The 25,425-nt window shown below is 42.2% G+C and overlaps 1 protein-coding gene across 2 annotated transcripts in view; it reads left to right on the top strand.

Moving 5' to 3' along the window:
- FAM120A (family with sequence similarity 120 member A) overlaps positions 1-25,425 on the top strand; it is a 405,119-nt gene that overhangs the window by 121,924 nt on the left and 257,770 nt on the right. For both annotated transcript variants that reach the window (XM_069206413.1, XM_069206412.1), the window contains exons 4-6: positions 2,595-2,723; positions 16,157-16,253; positions 25,170-25,267. In XM_069206413.1, coding sequence (XP_069062514.1) covers positions 2,595-2,723; positions 16,157-16,253; positions 25,170-25,267 — 324 coding nt within the window. The remainder of the gene's footprint in view (positions 1-2,594; positions 2,724-16,156; positions 16,254-25,169; positions 25,268-25,425) is intronic.

Here is a 25,425-nt window from a genome sequence, read left to right as displayed (position 1 = left end):
ATGGCCACCAGGAGTCATTCCATGATTTGTTGCTATCGCCTGTGTTCAACTATAGGCAGTTGTTCTTCATCCAGTCAGCGACAGTTGTCGTGCATCTGTGAAAGTTGGTTTTGGTGGTGGTGGGTCGTCAGTGAGTGAGATGATGAGTTGGGTGTTGCCTGCATAGGAAATTATGTTTAGACCCTGGGATCAGACGATTTTGACAAGCGTGGTCATATATGCGTTAAAGAGCGCATATATAGTCAGTTGTGAGATATTGGGTTGCTGATTGGATCAGGGGGCAGGGTGACCCTTGTTCAAGCAACAGCCACAATGCCTGTCCGGGGACAAAAGTCACTAAATTAACTGAACTTGACACTCTGGTCACTTGGCACAAAGCAGTCATTCTGAACTTGGAGGCAATGTGTAAAGTATTTATACAGCACACAAACAGCAATAATGTGAAAACACAATGCAGGAAAATTCCCACACCAATTTAATACATTATTTGACAATAAAAAATCAAAAATCCAATCAGAACCTGAGTTATGAAGTTTTAAAGTTTTTAAAGACTAAGCTAGCACCTAAAAGATCAAAGTGCCAACTGGGGACATCTAGTCGCGCAAGGCCGGTTCAAATTCGAAAGATATGGCTGACAGTGATTGAGCACAGGTCAGATAAAAAAAAGGGATTGGGCCTCATCAGCGCTTACCTTCAGAAAAAAAGAACATTCTGAGCAGGTAAAGTTCAGTGGGAAAAGGCTCCAGGTGGTGTCCGAGGAAGGAGCATCGCATTGAGAAGCCACTGAACCAAGTCGCAGGGAAGATTTATACGTTTGGATTTAGGCTCTTTTTTTTTTTTTTTGGGAAGTTGAAAATCTCCAGCAGGATGAGGCAGGAAGCCGTAGTTGACGGGAGTTACACATTGGCTGATACCCCTTTGGCGAGCCCGAACTGCCAAGCCAGGTCTTCCCTGATTTGCATGTGGCGGAGTCCTAACTTGGCTGGCATGGTGAGCAAAAGAACAATGGATTTAACCCAGATCTGTGACGGGGGTGATTGTTTGAAAAGCTTCAGCACTCTGATGTCATCAGAAGCTTCGTTCATCAGCCAAGTATGTAAAGGCCTAGTAAGCCTTCTGCGTCTCAGAACTACATTTCTGTGGTTAAAAAGTAGTTCGAGGCTATGACCCACCTTCATCTTTAAAGGGACTGTCCGTGCCTTACAAGTCGTTCGATCGTTGTCCCAACATTGTTTCTGCATCCCGTGCTTTCAAGGCTGATTTTACTCAACATTGATATCAGGGACACTGTGCATTTTTATCGTGATAAAACCAAGGGCGTGCCTTTACCATTAAATTATCTGACTTTTGAAAGGACTGACACACGCTGCTCGGCTGCTATATCCTCCGTTTCCAGTTTGATGAAAAAAACCATAATAATATGTTACACTCGTCTGGAGCCCAAACTTCGTTCTAATGTTCACTTAAACTCCACCTGGGCAAGGTGCATGTTGATGCCATTCGTCAGGCTTTACCTTTCAGAGATAAATGCTGTGGGTATGCGGGTTACCACAGATACGAAGACGACGCCACACTCGCACAGATTCATCCTAGAGGTTGCTAGGGTGTGGCCAGGGTGCTCTTCTGAATGTTGTTTATTGCCTAGGCCGATGCTCTTTCTTTTCTCACCTTCTGCGCACTGATTTGAGAATGGGAAGACCCTTCATGTAATTGTTGGCTTCAGATAACTTTATAGTGACAGTTAGTGGGCTTTTCCCATTATCAACACCCTGTCTAACCTGTTCAGCTGTTATCCGGAAATACCTAGCAGCTGTTCATTTTTTCCTGAAAGACCTGCGCGTACAGGTAAGGGGGTGGCGTGCCCGTTTCACTCACCCCTACACGTATGATACAGAAGATCAAAGCGAGCGGTTTCTGCTCTCGCCTCTTATCAGCAGTATGGCTAATGAGCAAAAATGCCTGCAGGTTAATGACCAGTCACCGTGATGGCAACTTTATCCTGTTCCTTTTCGGAGAATAGACTAAACACAGCTTTGTGGTCCGCGTGCAGATGAGCAGCACTCGGCTTCCGGCGCCTTTTGTTTCTACTTTCCCTCATTGCATCCAGATAATTTGGGATGAACCTCTTACACACTGTGACACTGAGAATCTTCGTAGCATGTAGACGCACGTAACTTAAAACGAAATATATTTCTAGGGGAGTAGTTTTGTATCCAGTGCGTGAAAATGAACCTGTTATAAAGTCTTTATAGAACTTCACAATACATTTAAGCCATAATATTTCATTTCTTCAAGGTAAACACAACCTAATCTGGGGTATGTTAACATAGACTATGATCACTGTGACAATATTCTAATGTATGACCGACCATATGACCCTCACTGCAGTCAGGTGACGTAAATTACAGCGCATGAGGATGATTTTTTATGTTTACTGTGTATTGTTCTGCAGAAACATTTTAGTGAATTCAGTTTCATTAGAACGTTAAGAAGGAACATCAGTGTGTTGGTTAGTATCAGAATAGTGATCAGTGAATTAAGGTGTGAACATTTCCCTTTTATAGTTTACTAACTACTTTAAATTTGTTCTCCAGGTCCGTGCCCATCAGTTAGTTTTGCCACCATGTGATGTGGTGATCAAAGCCGTTGCTGACTACGTCCGGAACATTCAGGATACCACGGATTTGAATGCCATAGCGAAGGATGTTTTCCATCATTCACAGGTGAAGTATGACCATTCTAGTTTATAGTGGGCCCCATGTCTTTAAAATGTACACTTTTTTTTTTTTTTTTTTTAAACCAGAGTAATACAAACTCTTTGTAGTTGACCACCTGACTACAAGTAACCAGTGCTGCATAAAAGCCTTTGGATGAGCTAGAAACCACGTCAACACAGGTTCTCAAAGACCAATAATGTATTTTGCCTCTTGGGAAAGCCACAAGGAATCATATTGAACTAGGATGGTGTCCTAAACCTTTTTAATGCTGCAGCCCCCTTAGTTAAAAAATAAAAAAAATAAAAAGTGATTGGGGCCATCTGGAATTGCAAAGATTATACAGCTATACTCTAATATAAGCAGCCTTAAATATATTTATGAATTCAACATTGTAGTTATTTTTCAATTATCCGTTTAAAAAATGCACTTGAATACTTGACACCAACATGCTATTGGTAGCCTGCTCTCACTGAAGTGTGAAAGTATCCAGAGTCTGATTCTTTATCAGAATTGAGAGACTTTGAGGGTCATTCGGAGCCTCGCTTCTTCCATACATACACCTAGCTGTAACATGAGTGACAAAGGTTACTGATGATCCATTACACTGCTGCTCCTTTTTTGTTTTTTAATGACAACACATCACTGTTTTCAGCATGATTCTTTTCTTGCATGTGAATTTAAGCCCCCAAGGGGGTGAGATCAGTTTGAAGACCTCTGACTTAAAAGAATGGCAATTTCATTTGCGAGTCGCCTAGTAGAGGCATCGTAGTCTGTTCACTAGCAAAATATTTTCTTTTCTGAGTGTTAAGGGATGACAGGAAGGTTTCAATTTAAAGGTATATCCTCACTTGTAATATAATGTACTCTGACTTAGGGCTTCAAGGCCTGCTGTAGGGGTGACTTGCATGTACTGTTTAGAGAACATGGCACACAGGTTGTGTGCCATGCCTTGTTTTCACTTTTAGCTGCACCAAGACATGCAGCCAGCAATGGCAGTCTGCATGTGCTAGGTGAGGGGTACTTGAGAGTGGCACAGTAAATGCTGCAGCCCATGGGAACCCTCTTTGTTACCCATGCCCTAGGCACCAGTGGTACCATTTAATAGGGAATTAGAGGTGGGGCAAAGGTATTGCCAATTGGGGAATAATGTCACATTTTTGGGAAAGGAGATCTGGTACTGGGGACCTGGCTAGCACGAACCTATTGCACTTTCAGCCAACATTGCATCAAATACCAGGCAAAAAGTGGGGGTGGCCTTGTCAAAAGGGATACTTTCCTACACATTGTCAATAAATAAAATATCTAAAATCTTACAAGATCTTCAATCATAGGAAGCCCAGGCAGGGGTGTGGAATTTATTAAAATATCTACTTGTCCAGGGGACAGGTTGCTTCTCAAATCTACTTGTCCTGTAAAAAGATCTACTTGTCCCTTTGGTGCCATGTAGTGTGGCGACAAATTATGGCAGCAATCTCATTATGTAAGAGCTCTGATAATAGCCTCTCTGATTATGCCAGGGCTACTACCATAGTAGGGCTTGAATACTTGCAATTTCAATCCCTACTGTAGCAATTTCCTTATTTTGCCACCTTTCTGCAGATCTCCATACTGGGGCTGGAGGAAGCAGTAAGCAATAGTTCCAGGGCTGGAATACCTTTGAGTCTGCAAACCTACTAACCTGCATGTTTTAAAGATTTTCACCAGCTTCTCTCTAATATTTTCCCATAATAAGAAAGGTTGGACATTTACTCCTGACAATGGCAGAATTAGAACTTCTTCCGGGGTTGGGAAGAAAGTGGCTGGAGGGAAAATGAACTTGCAAATGCTCAATAGATTTTCACATGAGCAAATCTACACATGCGTATTTACCCATGCTAAAATACAGTTCACAAATATTTTATAGTGGTACGACATATACCATGGGTGCACTTTTGTGACTTTCTTTAAGAATTTGGGGCCACATGTAGGTAGGTTCAGATTTGCGACTCGCAAATTGCGAGTCGCAAATCCGAATGTAGGATGGTGTCCCTGACACCATCTGTGATTCGCAAGGGCTTTGCAAATGCCCACCTAATGAATAATCATGAGGTGGGTCGCAATTTGCAACCCCCTTGCGAATAGCGGACCTCACAGGGATGGTGGCTTGCTGGAGACAGCAGACCACCATGTCTGTGACTGCTTTTCAATAAAGCAGTTTCTTTTTTTTTTGTAATGCAGCCCGTTTTCCTTAAAGGAAAACGAGATGCATTACAAAAACGAAAAATGAAACTTTTTCGTTTAATTTTTTCAGAGCAGGCAGTGGTCCGCAGGACCACTGCCTGCTCTGAAAAAATGTTTACAGTGACATTCACAATGGGGAAGGGGTCCCATGGGGACCCCTTCCCTTTTGCGAAAGTGTTAGCACCCATTTGAAATGGGTGCAAACTGCAAATGGTTTGCGCCCACTTTCGCGGTCACAAAACAATCCTACATTGCACTTCAAGTCGCAATTAGGAAGGGAACACCCCTTCCTAATTGCGACAACCCATTTTGCGATTCAGTAACCAGATTACCGAATCGCAAAACTGGGTTTGTGCATCGCAATGTGCTTTTTGCACGTCGCAAACAGCGAAAGTCGTTGCTTGCGACATGCAAAAAGCTACCTACATGTGGGTCTTGGTCCCTAATTAGGTCTGATGTTAACAAAGACATTTTGTTTTTATTAAACTTCTATTTCTCTCTCTTTCGGCTGGCTTTACTGTGAGTGATCGCATTGTGCTCTTCCACAAGGAGCATATTGGCACACAAAGTAGTTTTGTTCAGTGTCGGGACCTACAGTGGCAATCAGTAACGTAACGAAACTGGAGGGTGTCCCTTTGCAAAGAACATGGAGGAGCCCCCTCTCTAGACTCAATCAGGGCAGGTGCTGTGCTGTGCTGAAGGGGCCCCCTGGAGGGCGGCTGCGGGGCCTTTGTTATGCCACTGGTGGAAACGTGTGCTTTTAGAGTTCAAAAACTTTTTTGGGGGGGGTTTGCCAGTGTTTGTTACAATGTTGAGGGCCTGGTAGCTCCCACAACAATAAAGAGTTACAAAAGCCATGTCAAAACAAGACCCGCATTGATGAAACTAAAAGACTTATAAAAATATGTCAGATCAGTTGGCTTTGTCAGTGTTTGTTTATTTTCATGCTTCCCATATTCGTGTTGAAAATGGTTACACTGATTTCCCATTAGAAATATTTTTGGGAAATACTAGCATGCATCAACACATTTTACTAAATGACATTTCATTTGCATCTAATCAGAGAGCATTCTGGGAGCATTATACTTAGCCTCATAGCCTAAACTTTTCAAACATGTGTATACACATTTATTTATTTTTTGTACTGGAACCAACGTCAGTAGTGAAGTGTGACCTTAAAACATTTATTTACAGCACTCACCCTAATAATGAAGGCTTTGAAATAATGAACCATAAATACAACTTCGAACAGCCTTGTCTTATGGAAACACATTACCTCAACTGCAGAGAGTTCCACTCTCTGTAAACAAGCAGCCAAAGGGTTTGTGCTGCAGAGGGTTGGGCCTACTTGTCCCAAGGACAAAGTAAACATAAAAACTTGTTGCCCTTGACCCCAAACAAGATGTCCCGGGCGTCGGGCATAGGAATTCCACATCCCTGCCCAGGTCTTTCATTAGCTCCTTCTGTGCATCTTCTGGTTGATACTTTATGTAGAATACCTAGTTTACATTTTGTCCAAAGAGCCTTTCGAAAATTTGTAACTGGTGATGAAAATCTTGTTTCTAAACTCATAATACCTGAAAGCGGTACTACATTTTATTTGTTTAATGGAGGTGCCCACAATATCACTTACTGAGAGACTATAGTGACTACTAAAATGAAAATGCAAGGAGTGCCCCAGGGTGGTAAGTCTTAAGAGATGTGAGACCTTAATTTCAGGAGGAATTACAGGTCTTAATCACAGACACCTGTGACAGTCAAAACACCACTGAAAAGAAGTCCTTATGAGTTGAAACCAAAAGACATCAGGAGGACAAGCATAGAAGAGCTGACTAAACCTCCAATTCAAATCCAGATTGTAAGATGGTTGAGGGAACAAATATTCTACTGCTCCCAGGGGAAAAATAGCAATGACAGAAGTCCTCAAATACCTTTGTTTAAAAAAAAAAAAAAACAAAAAAAAAAAAAACCTCAAGATCAGCTTGGGACTCATGCAGAAAGACCTTGTAAATGAGGCAATAATTGCCTACAAAGCACATATAAAAAGGAGTCGCCTATTTTAGGCAGGGCTAGGTTAGCAACGTCCACCCCCCTAATATGGGCATAAAAATGAGAATGATATTACGGATAAAGATGATCCAAATAAACTCTTGGGAAAGGAAGGCACAAATTGTGAAGAAGAACATGTTTGTCTGGATTTTGAAAAGGATTTACTCTAAAATGAAGTAGAATCCCAACCGTCAGAGCCTTCACAACTAAATGACTTGCCTTTCGGCTCCAGAGTACAGCTTGAAGAACAGCAAGATGAGTCCTGTTGCCTCTAAGAGACCCATAGCTTGGTGCAGCAGGAAAGTTCATTTCTGCCAGTGCTTTTGAGTTTCCGTCAGTCAGCAAGGGAAAATGTTTTAACAATTGCTGCCACTTCAAAAGTAGTGATGTAGAGCGGAAAAGAAATATAGACCCTCAGCACAGGTCCTTTATATATGTGTTATTATGTGGAGGCAGACTAATAATCCTGCAGTGCCCTGCATCAGAGAGACAACAAGAGACTGGATGCAGCGGGGAAAAAGCTGAAAAAGCAGCTGCAATACAGTGGTACACCAGCCTCGGATGCCACGCGTAATCCACAGAGGGAGGAGATATAGGGGCCCATGCAAAAGAGGCAAAACGTAACTCTTGTCTGAAAAACTATTGCAAATACTTGTATTATTTCTTCATTAGATTCGGCAGACAACTAGCATTGGGGCTTTGTCTTGCAGCCGTACATGGCTGTGATTAGCAGGATTGAAGGCAGAGAGTCAGCCTGCAGCCATTGACACACCATGGGTGAAAACGTTTTGTGACGCATTGTTTGGGGACATGGTTTATTAAATGCAATTTTCCATGTGTATTTGGTTCATCAAAAATAGTTCACCGAAACACGGATGTAAGTGATAAAGCTTGTCCAGCAAGGTAAAGCATAAGGAAAAGACCTGTCACTATTAGTACTCTTATTTCCTTGTGTAAAGTATTTGCAACAGGGAACCTTTGATGGAGCAATTAATATTTTTCTCATGTGAATTTTGATGTTCCGTGGTAATAATCTGGCATTTGACGTTTGGTCAGTTGTAACAAATGTGTGTATCTGTGGGTATAAGTAGAGTTGCACCAATATGCCACATTTATTTATTTATAAACATAAGAAATACAAAAAAAGCAAAACCATATATGAAAAAGCATAAATTATATATGCAAATGCTTAGTGTAATTTATTTCCTCTAGTTTTTGATGGGAGGGGCATCAAGGTTTTTGCCGCTGGAGTCCTAGCCCATCCCCACACTTAACAATGGTAATAAATAGAATATTAAACTTTGCATATATATATGTGTGTGTGTATGTATGTATGTATGTGTGTATATATATATATATATATATATATATATATATATATATATATATACACACACACACACACGTGTTTATCTCCTCATCACTGGGGAAAAAAACAAAGGGTAAAGAGACGTTATAGTTGGGTGAATATCTCGGCGACAACAGTAATGTTTTGAACTTAAAAAAAAAAAAACCCACAGAAATTGACCAGTTATAGTTAGCACTGGTAACTATAATTTGCGCCCCGGCCATGCTCTGCTTATGGCCTCACGTTACATCACTCATGACCTGTTATCCGACATAATTTATGACATCTCTAATGACATCATTGATGGCATCATCCAATGAGTGTGTTTGTTTTATAGTTTACATAGTGATGGGTGACTACCATTTTAATTCTCCATGTTTTTTTGTACAGCCTGTGTCCAGCTAGTGGGTGTAAGTGTTTACAAAGCGCTTGTGCTACTAATGCATAGATGTGTGGGGATTTTGGACACATCATAAGTCTTTGTATTGAAGAGTAGCTCTGTATACAGATGACGGTTGACAGCTTGTCCAGTATGTTTCACACAAGTTTTTTGGTTCTACAGAAAAAGCATCCAACAGGGCAAATATTCTACATACTAGGTATTGTAAGCAGCAGCCCTGAATTATTAGACAGAATCGTCTCAACATGACAATTTCTACATAACACAGAAGACTGTGTGCACAAGGGACTAACCTATGTACATGTACTTAATTTGCTTCAGAAGATGGGCTTATCTTGAAAAAGTTTTCACCACAGTATGAAGGCTGAAGGTAGTATGATCTTTAACACCTCCAGACCTTGTTTGTTTTAAGTGAATAGTCGCTCTATGGATAAGTCTTGCATTGAGTGTACAGTTATTAGTTACTTTCTAATACTGTGCCGTGTATTTCTCATGAGTTTCACTGTCGGCTAATAGTGTGGCCCAGAGTAAACTCTCTCCAAAGAGATACTGTTTACACTACCTACTTTTCTTTTCTAGATGTGTCAACTTCATTTCTCAATGAAGGTTTGGTGACTGAGGGGTTTCATACAAATAAAGTCTGTCTGTAGTAGGGCATTGGTTATGAAATAGAAATTGAGTATCTGGGGGAGCTTGCTTTTCTCTGAAAAGTTGTATACATATTGAGCATCTTGTGCAGTAAGAGTTATCCTTCTATCTGTTGTTGATAGTCAACATGAACTCTGCTACCAATGAAGTGTATGGTTTAGGGTTAGTATTACACATAATACAAGCATGATTCACCTAAGGGGCATTGTATATATGATGATATTAACCCCTTAACATAGGGGCTCTTTTTTGGCTATTTGGAGTAGCTCGCACTTGGGGCTCCATAAATGGTTTCCTTACAAGATATCCATGCCAAATGGTTTGCTGTGCTAAAATTCCCAGCTTTCAAGAACATGTAGAGCTAAATAAAAAAAAAAAAAAAAAAAAACTAATTTTGTACCATGGTTTTAGCATTTTTCAAATAGGTAGCTCATTTTTCATGTTGTGTGCTATTAACCTACTTCCAGTTTGTGGTGGAAACCAGTGTGAAACCTATGGGTAATCCAGGAAAGCGTTACCCTTCTGAAAAGTAGACAAAATTAAGAATTCAAAAAGGAGTCATATGCCTACATCCCTGAAGGTTCTACTAAGGAAAATAAATGTTGAAACAAAGAAATATTGAAAATTAGTACGAAAAAAGGCCAACTGTGCAATGTTTTCATTTGTACCTTTTTGTCATGATGGCCGACTTACAAAACCAATATACCATTACTTCTGTCGCACCCTTCTGGTTGCGGGGATATACAGGGTTGGTAGGTTCTGCAAGAACTCAAAGTACCCAGAGCCAACAACTTAGCTGCAGTGCACATTAGTTTTTAGAGTTCGCCTATAGAGCACTTGAGCTGTCGGCGAAAGCTGTTGTGAATTAAAAAAAGAAACGCAAAAAATCGGGCTTAGAGTCTGCCCCCATACTTACCGTTGCCATTAGTTGGCTCTAATGTTGCCCTAGTTTACTTGCTTCCTCTTTCTGTTTTTCCTCTTCGGTCGTCCATGGAGCTTGGACTAAGTACAGTTTGCTGTCTCTGAGGCCAGTATCCTTTCACTGGCCACTGCTGGTAGTTCTAAAATCTAGCATTTCTCAGTAGTGCTTGTGTTTTCAGGCCCGCTCTACCCCTCTCTCGTCTTCATTGTTTTCCCTGTCTCTCCCACCCCCTCTCACTTTGTCATTGCTAAGTATTTTTTTGTTTTACTATAGTACGAACTCAATAAGCACTGCATCATTCTTTCTCACTCACTCTCCTCGCCGCCATTGTTTCCAACCCTCCTCACTCTCGTTTCTTTATTTCATTTGCAGAAGGTTTATACAACGATCAGCGGATTGATTTTATTGTAGCAAAGGAGTTGCTACATGAGACACAAGTTTTCATCAACACTTCAGCACGGAATCTGCCCTCTTGTCAGCATCTGAATCTTTGAGACAGATAGAGGATGGGGGAAAGCTGCAGCTCTAATTATGCTTCATTTAAGCGCAGCCTTTACACTGTCTCCCAAAATACACTGCTGGAATGGTTGTGGAAGAACGGAGTGGGGGAGCTGGCTGGCCCTGAGGTGGTTAGCTTCCTTCCTCCAGAATTGTACCTTTCAGGTGGTTCAACAACTGTTTTCTTTGGAGGTGGTGTTTCTACAGCAGGGGGTGCCACAATGCTCAGTGCTGAACCCTGCTCTGTTCAGTCTTTATATGCGCCCCCTTGCTGATGTCATTAAGCGGCATGTAATTAATATTGTATCATACGCTGATGACACGTAGCCTATCATTACTCTCTCCCAGGATGGTGGAGTATCTGCTGCTCGGTTTAAATCTTGCCTTGCTGACCTTGCAGAATAGATGTCCCAAAGCTGCCTTAGACTTATTGCTTGTTGGGAAACCGCTATCAATTTGATCCTCTGCTTGGTGGCCTGACATTTTGGGGCCTGTACCGGTACCCCAGTCGAAAGTGAAAAACCTTGGGGTCTGGTTCATTGTCACTCTATCGTTTGAAAACCAAACCTCCTGCTTGGCCGTAAAGTGCTTTGGCATCTTAAAAAAAAATAAAAAAGTATAGGATTTCTCCCTGTGGAGTCCAGAAAATCAGTAATCCAGGCCTCATTGATCTTAAGACTGGACTAATGTAATGTGTTGTACCTGGAGGCATCACATTGCAGAGTGGCTAAACTCCAGGGAGTGCCAAATGCGGCGGCACGCCTTCTACTTAATACCCCCAGACGACTGCCTACTGGGCCTGCTCTCAACAGGCTACACTGGCTTCCTTTTAGGAAGAGAGTTTCTTTTAACGCTGTGTGCTTCTGTCACAGAATTCTAAATGGGAAAGGCCCGGTATCTTCATAACCTGGTAAAAAGGTATGTTCCGAACAGAGAACTCAATTCTGCTAGAGCTCCTTGAGTAGTTATTCTGAAAACAAGAGTGCGTATGGGGGAAGCTCTTTTAGCTTGCAGGATTCTAAACTTTGGGACTCTCTGCCTACTGACCTAAGATTGGGAAGCTCTGAAGTTTTTTGAAAGAAACTTAAGACATAGTTTTTTAAGCAGCAGTAATGATTGGGTGGGGTGGGTGGGGGGGGGGGATGCTGTTTCCGTTCTAGCACTGGGACACTCTGTTGGAATAACTGTGTGCCCAATAAATTACATTATTATTGTTATTAATATTATTGTAACGCTGGACCCAAAGATATTGGAGTGCATTACACGAGCGATATCTACTTTACATAAGTACACATTTTTTTTGTTTTTTTTTTGAGGGTTCAGGGAGTTTTAAGTGTTTTTCCTCTTGATGTTGATTCAGTGCTGAGACTCAAATTTAGTTGTCCACTACTGCAGGTAGCAGTTCTAGAAGTAACGCCACATCTCCTTTAAAAAAACATTAACATAGCGAAGTAGCTTGTGCAGAGCAATTTGGCTTTGTTAATGTTTATTAAACATGTTGTACGCAGCTAAGGCAGCTGTGCAGCATGATTTATAGTAAACAAAAATACAGCATGACAAGGACATGGCTTACCATGTCATAGCGCTTTGTTTTAAGTTACTTTCAGTCATGTTGCACAGTATCTTGCGCTGCTGTACAACATCTGTAAAAAATAAATAAAAAAAAAAAACATTGACAGTACCAATAGATCTTGCATAGTCGAAACCTAATGCTTTTTTTTTTTATTGAGTAGAGAGTATAAAGACCAACTCATGGTGAAATATGTACAGTGAAAAAAGGTATGAAACAAACTTATGTATTTCCGAAATGGGTACAATATAGTCGACTTAAGAGCAATGGTTATTTTCACATCTTTGAAATGTGGGTACTAGTGTATGATTTAGAGGGTATTTTTCACAATGTCTTCTTTCTTACAAATTGGCTTACAGTTGAAAGGCACAAATGCAGCGAAAATCTATTGTTAATAACCGTTCTACTATTCTATGCATCCACAAGTCTCCTGATAAAAATGGTACCTCACTTATGTTGGTAGGCCTAGTGCCCGCAACAGGAAACAGGTCAAAACCACAACATGGATGCATCACATTTTTTTCCACTGAAAATGTAGCCTTTTCCAATGTGGGTAGCTGTAGGGTTTGGATCCTAGCTTAGCCAGCACCTAGGGAACCCTTCCAAACCTGTACATTATTTAAAACTAAACACCTAGGGGCATCCAGGGTGCGGTGACTTGCGTGGCTCTCACCAGGTGCTTCTTTACCCTAAATCACTTTCAAACCTCAAATTTTGACTAAAAACACATTTTCCTCACATTTCTGTGATAGAACGTTCTGGAATCTGCGGGAAGTCACCAAAAACCGTTCACCTGACATTCCTCCAAGTCTCTCAAAAATGGTACCTTACTTGTGTGGCTAGGCCTAGTGCCAGGAAACAGTCCAAAGCGCAACATGGATACAACGCTTTTCTACTAAAAACTGACCCTTTTTGGCAAAGTGGTTATCTGTGGATTCTAAACCTTAGCTCAGCTAGTAACTAGAGAAACTTAGTAAAGTTGCACATTTTTGAAAACAAGACACCTAGTGGTAACCAGGATGGTTGTGACTCACTCCAGGTTTGTTTGATATAAAATCATATATAACCTTGAAATCTGTTCACTGTCTTGTTCTATGTTGTTGTATAGATATAAGTTCACTGTCTGAGCACTGCATCATTTGCACCGATCTTGATACATACCGAAATGTATATTGTCCTGATAGTAAAAATTTTAAAATCATCATGATGCAAGAAATTTTGTCCTGTTTCCTTTTTTAGTAACATTGATTATAATACAAGTTACTAATTGAGTTTGCATGCTTTCAAAGCAAGTATAATTGTTAGTGAATGAGTCCCACAGCACATTTGTTTGGCTTATAATGTGGCAAGAAAAGGCATAATATACTGGTCCCTGGGGGTGGATCACAGCACAATCGCGATCCACAGCCGGGAAATATTTTCAGGGAGACCTCATTTGAAAGTCGAGAATCTTCCCCTCCAATGAGATCCGCATAAAACCTAGGGAGACCTCGTTAGGCATTTTTTCCCCCACAGGAGCGGGAGAGCGCACGTACTTTTTTTTTTGTTGTATTTTTTTGTTTACCTAAAGTAATATTACATTGCCATGCGTAACCCCCAACCCCATTGCTGCGCAATACCTTCTGTGCGTGACAAGGGGTGGGTTGTCCACAGGGCGGGGACAGTTGCCGGGCCCAGTGTAAAAAAAAAAAAAAAAAAAAAAAAAAAAAAAAAACCTGATACCCAAATCCATGCTGCGCACAGCCTTAAATTAAGTTGTATGTGGGGTTGGCCTCAGGGCCTGGCTTGCAGCCAAACCCTGCGTCGAACTCTCCACAAGCTGCCACCAGGATAACGTCACACCACATACAGCCTTTGCTCGTGCGTGTCGTGGGGCTAGCCGCAGGGCCTGTGTTACAGTCAGGCCCTGCTTCCAACACTTCAGAGGCAGTCAACCCCACGGTGTGCACAGCCTTAGGCTGTGCTTCTTGGGGGGGGGTTGGCCCTGTGGCCAAACCCGCAGCAGGTTGCCAAGCCGATAACACGCACAGCGTTTAGCGTACACAGTGTAGGGTTGGCCTTCGGGCACCAGGGACTTTGTCCTTTGAGGCCAAAACATGTATATTAAAAGGGGGGGGGGATGCAACCCCCTCCCTCACCCTTAATTGGCCCAGGGGATCCCATCTCCCGATGCCAGTTACATTAAAAAGGAGAGAGGGGCTGTGTGGCCTCCCTCCCCAAGCCTTAAAATGCTTCAGGGACCCTATTCCCCGGAGCCAAGTACAATTAAACAGGGGAAGAAAGCATGCAACCCCATGTCCCTAAGCATTAATAGGACCTGGGGACCACCACACTGGTGCCAACTATTATTACAACACAAAAAAGGGAGGAAGGGGCCGCACAACTTGTCCTTCCAAGCTTTCTTGGGTCCTGGGGACCCCATCCCCAGAGCCAAAATCTAAGGGGCGGGGTGCATGCAGCCCTCCTCCCTTAGCCTTATTAGGCACCGGGGACCCCATCTCTCAGGGCAAAGGTGAGAGGGGGGCCACACGGTCATAGGGATCCCATTTCCTGGCACCAACCCAATAAAAAAACACAGGGAAGTGAGCCGCGAGGTACCACTCCTCGAGCCTACATAGTCCCCGGGGATCCAATAGCCCAGGGCTGTTTTTTGTTTAAAAGTGGAGTGGATGGGTGCCATCCCTCTGGGTCAAAGCCAATTTAAAAAAAAAAAAAAAAGGTCAAGCCGTTTTGGGGCCCTGGCAAAATTTTAATACAAAAGGTGAGTGTCCACCCCCTGCTCCCTCCCCCCCTCCTGAGCCTAATTATGCACCAGGAAGCCCATCCCATAAGGCCTAAATGTAAATAAAAGGGAACAGGGGCAGGGCCACATGGCCCCTCCCCCTGAGCCGTTATAGGCCCCAGGAACTCCATCCCTCGGGCCTTGCCCTATCCTATTTCACTAGGGAGGAACTTGCTATCAGAGGTTGACATTACCTCCAGTCGCACCTTCCCTAGCCTCTTTCCCCGCTCTACAAGCGGGGTTGTCATTGTACTATAGTTAATCATCGTAGTGGAACATAGTCTTGATCATCGCAGACTGGTGGTACATTCACCTATGTTTTCTTGGTCCTTGAGGGCCTATGGAGAGCCATTGTGGGAACTTCCCATTAGATTTCTGTTTAGGCTTTTTTCCCCCTTAGTGGCAGTCACTTGGCAAGTAGGAAAAAAGATGTCTAGTGTTGATATGTGAACCACCCCTCATACTTATGTGATCCCCCAACACACACACAACCCCTCAGTTGTCAGCAAGTGTCTCACAGCTATGTGCTCAGCTAATCTGTAAAGTAGCATATTTGAATAAAAATTAGCCTTCAGATTTTTGGGGTATCTGTTATTGGGCTCATGTTCTGGTAAGGCAGCTACATGGTAGATCCTCAACTGTTTGATTCTGATGTGAACAACGGATATGGTAGTATACTTACCAGTACTCTACATTACTTAGACCTACAGGATTCCTCGCCACAGGTGTAGATTACATCCTTCCCGATCTCAGTTATACAAAGCCCGGATTCAACAGAAAAATAAGTGTAGCAGAACCAGGGTTTCCTTTGAGAAACTGATTGCCTCTCTCTATGGTGATGACTTTGCCTCAAGTGGTTAGAACTGTGATGTGGGAATGTAGGACTCCTGAGTAACATATTGCTTGTAAGCAATCAGCGTCTTTGTAAAATTCAGACTTTACATTTCATTTCAAGAGACAGTGTCTACGTTTTTTTTTACATATCTTTCTGTTTCTGTTTAGTCTCGCACGGATGACAAAGTCACTCGGTTTAAGCGGGCAGTGGGTTATTATTCCTCAACAAACAAGCCACTGCCCTATCAACCAGCACCTTATATAGGTAAGTAACATTTCTTGTAGTAATACTTCCTTTTACTTGGAAATGAGCACACATCGTCTCCCCTCTGAAATGGGTAGTATGTGTTTGGTATACCATATGTAGTCTTTCCCATACTTATGGTCTAATGTGCACTGTGGGATACACCTTAGTGTTATGTTCGAAGTGAACATTGAAGTGTGTGCGGTACTGTTTGAGCAGTGGGGTATGTGAACGCCTGAATGTAGCAACGTGCCTTGATGATTTTTTTTACTCTTGTGTCCCTAGAGATCCCAGATTAGTCATGTTTCAGTACTTTGTCCTTTGCAGCTGATGAAATTGGGATGCTTGGTTCATACTGGTGTGTGGACATAGTAGCATAGATTTACAGTTGGACTATGCAAGCCTTTGGCCTTTTTTCATTTTGTAAATAAGAGTGTGGGGCACTGAGCCCAGACATAATGTTCTGTTGACCAGTTTTGTTTTTTACTGGAAGAGGTGTCCAATATCTGTAATGTAGTCTCCATGCAACTAGAAAGTGGTTGAATGCTAGGTTCAATAATGTTTTTTCAATTTACCTCATGCCAGCAAGGCTGGTTTAGGGAGCAAGACTTGGGTGACTTGTACAACAGACTTGTACAACAGATAATAGGATTTTGAAACTGGCATTTTAAAGAATCGGAGAAATACAAAATAACTGGGCTGCTGAAATATGACAGGCATATGTGAGACTCTGGTACAATAGAGTACGTTTTAAAACACTTTCTATATATTGATAGTGAGATACCCTATTACCAAATCCCATTCCTATTTTCCCCTCATGTCCTTGATTATTCTTTCCATTTTCTCTGCCTAGATATGACCTTACAGCAGTTTAAAGCTCTACAGAAACAATAAGCATAGCTAGTGTCTGCTTGGATGGAAGACTGAGGGAGGGAGCTCCATAAAGGTTTCTTACATGTCACCATTTAATTCCTGGTACTTTGAGATGCTGGAGCAAGGAAGGTCTTGGGTTGTATCTGTAAAAAGAAAGAATCTTTGGGGAATTAAATGCCTGGATCAGAGCCTGCACTGACATACTGGCAGCCCCAGAACAAGCAAATACACGAAAGATCTCAAGTTCACTAAACGCCACTGCAAAAAATTTGAATGCAGATGGAAGCAAATTCAGGATGACACCGAAAAGAGCACCTGCAAATCCACTCTGATGCCATCAGCAAATCAGAGCCCTCCACGCTCTGACTTCATCAACCTCAGCACCAACAGGACAGAGGAAATTAGTAAAGCAAAGTGAGACTTCAACTCTCTGGCAGAAAGCTCCACCAGCGTAATTCCTCCCAGGACCTCCGCTCCCACCTGTACCTATTTTTCAGGATCAAGATCACCAGCATTTATGAATAACCCGAACTACAACCTGCCCCTTCTACCCTTGCAGCCCTCCTGTCCATCTCAACTATTACCCAGTGAACCACTATAACCACCTGGCCCACCATCACCACTCAAGAAACTGCAAGGGTACGCAGTCCATACACCATCAGACCACGGGCCTCACCACATCTTCATCACAGGACTGGACTTCATCAGCGCAGCTGCCACCCTGCTCCTGAGTGACGCAGTCATCACAACCACCTACCTCGATGCCTGGAAACACATCTCAGTACTTCCTTTCCTCAAGACTATTTTCCTTCTACCCTAATTGGCAAAAGTAATTGAAAAGATAAAAAGTAAACACTTAGCTACCCACCCCAATGACTACACCTCCTTGACCTCTCTCAATTCGGATTCAGGCCCAACCACTGTACAGAGACGGCCCTCATCTCTGCCACGGAAGACATTTGAATGATCATGAACAGAGGTGACATTGCTGCGCTCATCCTATTGGACCTTTCCGCAGCCTTCAACATGGTCTCATATCCCTTCCTTAACTAATGACTGCACAAAGCAGACATCCAAGGACCTGCACTTTGCTGAATTTGCTCCTTCCTAACTGCCACATTGTCGATGAACCCGTGTGCTACACAAACACACAACAAATATACTAAGCAGCTTTATGAACGTTGCAGAGTGCCTGAAAAATTGCCCTTTTCTCTACTCGGAGCCTGGGTAGAGTTTGAAAATTGTAAGAGTTGTTTTTTGCAGTCCATAGCAATATTTTCTAGTAGACCTCTCAGAAATGCAGGGCAGAGAAGATTGGTATAGCCAAGAAGAGACACTGCTGTGGCAAGAGATAAACTGACTTTATACTTGATGGCTATTTCGGTCTGTAGGTTCCTTGCATTTTGCTTACTCTCATTCGTGGAAACTCACAGTTCCTCCTCCTCCGTGCCAACAGGTGGCCCCATTGGTCTCCGCATCAACTCCACACCACTTTGGACATGATGAGAGAAAGCCACATATGTGTACTAACCTTGCATGCAGATGTCAGTTCTGCTTTGTTTGTGCCTTTCAACTTGGATCCTGAGCTCCACTCCAAGCATCTTGGTGTAATTTACAAGCTTAAAATAAAATAAAATTCATAGAGTACCCTAGAGAATGTCTACACCCCTTCCCCAAAAGACGATTAGCTTTAAGCCTTTCCATAAATGTCCAGTCCAGTGCAGATGTCTTTCTTATACCTGCCTAATGTCTGTCTTTGGTTTCTCGTCATCATGGACGATTCAGAGTTGTATGCAATGCGACTTAATGCAACACGGCCATCTAGGAGCGTGAGGCCAAGCTTTATGTTGGAAAACACTTGAAAGTGGGCAGGTCTCACTCGCTGATCTGTAGCGGACATTGGTGCATCTGTGGCCTCTGTCTTGGTATGTGATTTGCGAAGCCCAGCCCAAAGCACTTGAGGTTTTGCACCATTTACCTTGTCACTGCATTGATTCTGCTGGAGGCCATTTTTGGCTATGATTCATACACAGGTACCAGGATAACGTTGAGGATGCAAATCACCTGCTCTCTCTCATTATTCTATAAATTAGGGCCTCTGCTTGGATCTATAAATTGCTAGTGGTCTGTTCAACTCACCTTAAAACTTGGCTCTTCCTTGGATCACCTCCAAAGAAGATAGTGACTCTTTTTGTGTTGCATTTCACAGGGCTGTGGAGGTTCTGAACGTGCAGCTACCTACTGTTTACCTACTAAAGTCACTCTATTAACATATTTACTGCTTGGAACTACGCTTGTGCCCTTGTCTCTGTTCTGTGATGCATTGGATGATTGCCAGATTGCAACTAGGTTCAAGCCTTGTAATGGTCCTCCAGTGAACCACACAATTGCTCATCGGCATAGGCCCACGTTTTTCTTTTTCATAATTATTTTATTAATTTTAAAAACAAAGTGAAACCCCTACAGGGTGCTATTGTCCATCATACAGAGTCAGCAGCATACTCTTAATGTGGAGGAGAACAGAAACAAAACGTTGTGCTGAGAGAGAGATCCTTTTTAGCAGCTATATTATTATTCGGGCTAATAGGATATGGGCAGGGCAATATGCTTTAGGATTCTTCACCCTACTTTCTCACGGGCGAGGCAGCTTAGCCCTATCATTCGATCCATACAGTTGAAACTCAAGCAATACTAACTTCCCCAAGGGCCCAGTACTTATTTTTCTACAGAGGTCACCTGCACTCAAAAACCTGTTTTTGCAGCTGTACACAGTCCATTTTCTTTTTTCAGCTTGTCCAGCTTAGAGGAATCCTTAGATCCCCCCCCCCACCAATCTCTCTCCCCCCCCCCAAGCAGTGGGCAACGTTACCTTGCTATGACCAGTTTCAAATTACAGTACAATTTAATGTACCGGAGGGAAATTGAGAGAGTGATACGGGGATGACGATGGTTGAAATTTCCACAAATCTCTAATCAGATGAGTTTCCCACCTTCTCCAATACAAACTTGTCACTCGATCCAAACAGCTCTTAAGGTTGTACAAGATGGGCTGCAGGAGGCAACAAATGCCAAAGAATGGAAAACAAAAGACACAGACACATCTGCATCCATAGAGGTATAGGTTGGAGATGGCCCTGACAAATGTAACCATTTGTGCTCTGTAGGTGAATACCCTATGTTGAATATTCACTTGCTTGAGTCTGAAGTCCACTCTAATGACCATCTCTCTTGGAGACTACGGCTTTCTCCCAGTCAGGCTGGCTGCCCATTGCTCTTTAAGTTCACTCAGTGTGTCTGGAGAGTTGTGAATTACCTTTTGATATGAGTAAGATATGGCCTTTTTTCAGAGATGCTCTGTCTTCTAGTGTGGATCTGTCTTCAAGTAAAGTGTTGCATCAAACATGAAATACAAGTGCATGCCTTAGTTGTAGGTACATGAAGACTTCAGACTCCTCCAGTTCATATTCCTTTATAAGATGTTCAAAGGAAGATGACCAAGTTGTGTATCTACTGTCTATAATTTGCTGATTCAATGAGAACACATTTGCTAAGTCCTTTCAGTTGCTTGACCTCTTTACGGCTCATAGGGGGATCAATCTGTCAGGTTATTACTCCCTCCCACCTTATTTTGCGATCTTCTATGCTTAGTTGTTTACAGCCATAAGCTGCTTTGTATTATAAAGAACTACAATGTAGCTCCTGGGATTCATTGCATGTCTGTCAATTGTTGGCCAAGGTTCTTCTTGTTGGAGGGAGGCCCGCCTGTTTGCCATCACTAATAGGGCAGCTTGGTAGTACTTGAGAACGCCTTTTTTTTTTTTTTTTTTTTTTTTTTTTACTTCAACCAATGCCTTATTTTGGCTTCCAAGCACTTAACAAACTCCTCTGGGACACAGTAGAGTGTGTTTTGGGGGAGTTGGAGTAATTTTGGAAGGGACACAATTTTATATAGAGCTGCATGCCCAAGAAGGGAGGTTTCGCTAATGTTGTACATCCCCCTTGAAACCGGTCTAGGGCTTCAAACATCTTACTATCAAAAAAAAAAATCTTATTGTGGCTGGTATTATTGCCAATTACTTAAAACCTCTGCAGTTTCTGACCACTGGACAGTTGAATTCCAGACCAGGGGACTGAACAGTTCCTGAGTAGAGTGTAGGTTTACTCCAATTAATCTCGATACCAGAGTGTTGTCCAAGTGTTCTGAATATCTGAAATATTATGTGTAAAGTACGATCTTGTTTAGCAATGCAGTGGAAAATGTTGTCAGCATAAATCAATAATTGATAGGCCCACCCGCTGTCCCATTTTAACCCAGCCAAGGGTATGCCTTGGCTGCCTACAGCTGGTTGGTGGCCAATCCCCTGCTGAACACGAACAAAGGCCACGCGTGGTGGGAGGTCTGCTTTACATAAGACAATTTTTTAACTCCATTCAATGAAAAGAATCAAAGATTCAAATGACGTTATAGTTAGATGTGATAGTAAGAATTGATTAAAGAAAAAAAAAACTCAGAAATTTACTGGTTAAAGTGACGTTCTAGCTGGGTACAAATCTCAGTGTTAACGTAACATTTTGAACTAAAAAACAAACAAACAGAAATTCACCAATTATACTTAGCAACGCAAACTATAACTAGCACTGTTTTCGACCTCACGCCTTACATGACTCATGACTTATTCTATTACATAATTCAGGACATTGGTCCCCTAGTCTTATAACACTGCCTGCAACCGTTATGTTGCAGGCAGCCAATTGGAGCCTTGCTCCTGCAGGAGCAACATGGCCCGAGAGTAAAAGAAAGCCTGCTTGGCCAATCACAATGCTCTATTTTTTAAAATTGGGTTTGAAGGACTCTTGTGAGTTCTTCTCATCCAACCGTCCTGATACAAATATTTTTGGAGCTTGGTATCTCTAAAGCTACTGAATGAATAAAGATTGCAAAAACACACTTGCTGGATCGTGTTCTAGCTCCCTGCAAATTTGGTGTAATTCCGTTCAGTGTTTTTTGCGATATCGCTTTCCAAAAAACTCAATGGAAAATGCATGGGGATTTTGCATTTTTAGGAACCCCTTTTTTCATGCGCACAATAGGCATCAAAGAGCCCTTTCTGGAATGTTTTGTGAAGATTTGTCAAACGATGCTCAAGTTATAAGCAAAACAAAAAAGACATTTCCTATGGAACTTAAATGTTTTTTCTCGTCCCCCGCTTGACATATCACCCAAAACTCTGCAGGAAAGAGTTGTGGTGGATACACTTTTGTTTAGGAATGTTTCGTGAAGATTCGACAAACAGCATCAAGGTTATTAGCAAACCAAAAATTGTTTCTATAGAAAAGCAGACCTAATGATAACTACGAAGTGGCAAGCAGCACTGGGAAATATAAATGTATACTCACTGCAAAAACAAAAAGTTAAAATTACATAGTAAAGTAAAAATTTTAAAGATTTCATTTTAAACTAAAAAATTAAATACATAAAAAAACAACAAAAAAAACATCGAAATTCATGACATCCTGGGGAAGATATGGCTGCAGTAAGGAGAAAAGTGAGTAAGCAAAAAGGTGTTCTGGGTGGGGTGTAGATGTGGAATAAGGACAACAACGGACCAGTTTGGCAATCAATTCACCCTGGGCAGCTCCTTCCCCGCCGTCTATTGCACTGTATTATTAGTTAGTCTTCCACAGGGGCACGGTAAAGAATGATTGATTGAAAAAGGGGAAGGGGGAAGAAATCAGCTACAAGGTGTACAACGGGTGTTGATTTATGCTTGCAGCCATGCAGGCTTTCCCTACCGTCACTCCACAGTCCTCTGGTCTTCTAGGAAAGGTGCATGGACTTGTTCAAAGACCTCTTTTCTGTCTTGCAGTCTGTACTAAAGTCACGTTTAGTCACTGTTTTGTACATTTCATCAGCCACTCAGCATGGGTTAAAATCTGGGGTGAGCACCAATGTTGCAAAATGCAGATTTGTGAAGTGGTGAGTGCAGTGAATAGTGGGTGCCTCGCGGAATAGCTCTACATCGGCAGACCATTCATGTTGTGTAAAAGAACCAGTTTCCTGGACAAGGGAATTGGTGTGTCTATGGTGCTGCTATGGGTGGAGCGAATTGAAGAACAGTAGTTCCCCACATCAAGCCATAGGTAAATTACATAGAGCGTTTTGTACTTGGAGTGGTTGCGTCTCCTACAGTCGGTATGGTGTAAGAGGTCCAGTACATTGAGTTTCTTGGCAGCCTCGTTTTAAAGAGTGTAAGTTTCATTCTCAGTTCCCTAACCCCTCTTTCCAGATCCCCAATTACTTGTTTCCATTCATCATATGTCTAGTCTGTTTTCAGTAGTCCCTGTCAGCTGTTGCACAGAAGTGCTAAGAAGGGTTAACAGTGTGAGTGATCTACTATCATATTATAGAAGCCAGAGACCATGCTTTAAATAGACCCCATTGTTTTAACTATTGCAGTATGGGGAGTCTGGTTAGGCCCACAGCAATGCACCCAAATATTTTAAAAGGGCATAGTTCAGTTGTAGATATCTCCATTCTTGAGTCTGAATTAGGTGGAACTCATCCTGCAGTGTACTGAAGGGCTTTAGCGTGCCCTCCCACAGGAGCTGGTCTATTGTCTATATGCCTTGTCTATGCCATGCCTTCTGAACTATGGGTTGATTTCCTATGAGGATCTTGTCTTGTTCCTAATTGAATCCCTGTTGTGTATGTAAGCATTGCTTCCGAGTCATTTGTGTGACCAAAGCTAATTCTGGTTGGTTGCAGTAGCCATTGGGTTTTTGGCCTGGAACAAAGTTTGGTTCCGGCCATTGAACAGCTGGAAGCCAGGAACACTGCGTAGCACTTCACACGCGATAGTTACCCAAAGGGAGGGGTGTCGGCCAAAAGTACATCAGCTGGGATAGATGGTGGGCAATAGAGTAATGTAGGTTTCAAGGTTCCCCATATAAAATTATTTATCCCCTTGTCTGTCTCTCAAGACCAATTCTTTAGCAGGAAGCAGTACCATCTCTAGTACATAGGTAGCTCTAGGGATTATAACCATCTTTTCCACCTACCCTCTGCCCCATAGGAACAGATTTACTTGTGACCATTTACCTAGTCCACCTTGGTTTTGGCCACAATAGGGTTGGTATTGTCTGACACCATTATGTCTAGCCCCTATTACCTTATACCTTCAAAATACTTAAGGCATTCAGGTCACCAATGGAACTTGTAGGCCCCAATGGTGGCACTCATTTGGGACAGCGGCAGCACTACACTCTTTATCAATTAATCATGTATCCCAAAATGTCAGATAAATGTGCAGTAGTGGAATCAAGTGGGTGAGGAGGGGGTTGGATTTATCAGAGTAAATAAGATCTTGCCCGCATAAAGAAGGATTGTCGAGGGCCCCACTGGGGTGGGGATTCCTGATATTTGTGAATTTTGTTGGATAGCTGCCGGTAGCGGTTCTGGTGCTAGCGGTAACAGCAAAGGCGAGAGAGGGCAGTCCCAATGTGTACCATTCATCACTCAGTAGGAGTCTGACAAGAACCAGTCATATTTGACCTGCCAGATATTTTGTTGCTTGTGTACTGCTGATGGGTAGTCTTTCTGCATTGATAGTGGATAGCTATCTGGCCTTGCTGAGGGTAGGCCTGACAGTATGATTTATTTTGAGCGATCTGTTATTTTGACCGAAATTCATCAAGCTTATTTATCTATGGTACTAGAGATGTTACAGCCAGTACAAAGCACAAGATTTCCTGTAGTTTATCTCCTGTTAAAATTCTAATCGCTTGTGACATTGCACTACCTCCTTGTAGCTAGAAGTATTGCAGAAGGGCACCATATGTGGAGTTGGGTTCACAGTTGTTTGCAGTTTGGTATTCTAATTAGCTTTACTGACCTTTATCCTAATCTTTATCCTAATGTGGTTACTGTCTACAACCTTTAGCTGAAAAATAGACAATTCATAATCTGTCAATTTGTCAAATGTACTTTGTATTTTTTAATTATGTATTTAAGTACACATATGCCTTTTATTTTTTGCATATCCAACCCATCTGCTAATGGATCAGCTCGAGCCAATCAATTTGGCATCCCCGTTGGAGTGACCCACTTCCTCCCGTCTCAGATGCCTAACATTCCACAAACGAATATTCATGGAAAACCTGTGGCAAGTATAATCTGCACTTAATGTTTAATTTATTTTTAACACTGATTCTTTCACCACCCAATATCAGGGACCATTTGTTATTGTCTCCAGTCTCACTGACGGGGAACATATAACAGTGCTTCACCCACAGATTTGATCTTATAAACCTTCTGTGTGTG

Source organism: Pleurodeles waltl, chromosome 9 (assembly GCF_031143425.1).
Source record: "Pleurodeles waltl isolate 20211129_DDA chromosome 9, aPleWal1.hap1.20221129, whole genome shotgun sequence".
NCBI lineage: Eukaryota > Metazoa > Chordata > Amphibia > Caudata > Salamandridae > Pleurodeles > Pleurodeles waltl.
Note: the sequence above shows the minus strand (reverse complement) of the source record. Positions and strands in the feature narration are given on the sequence as shown.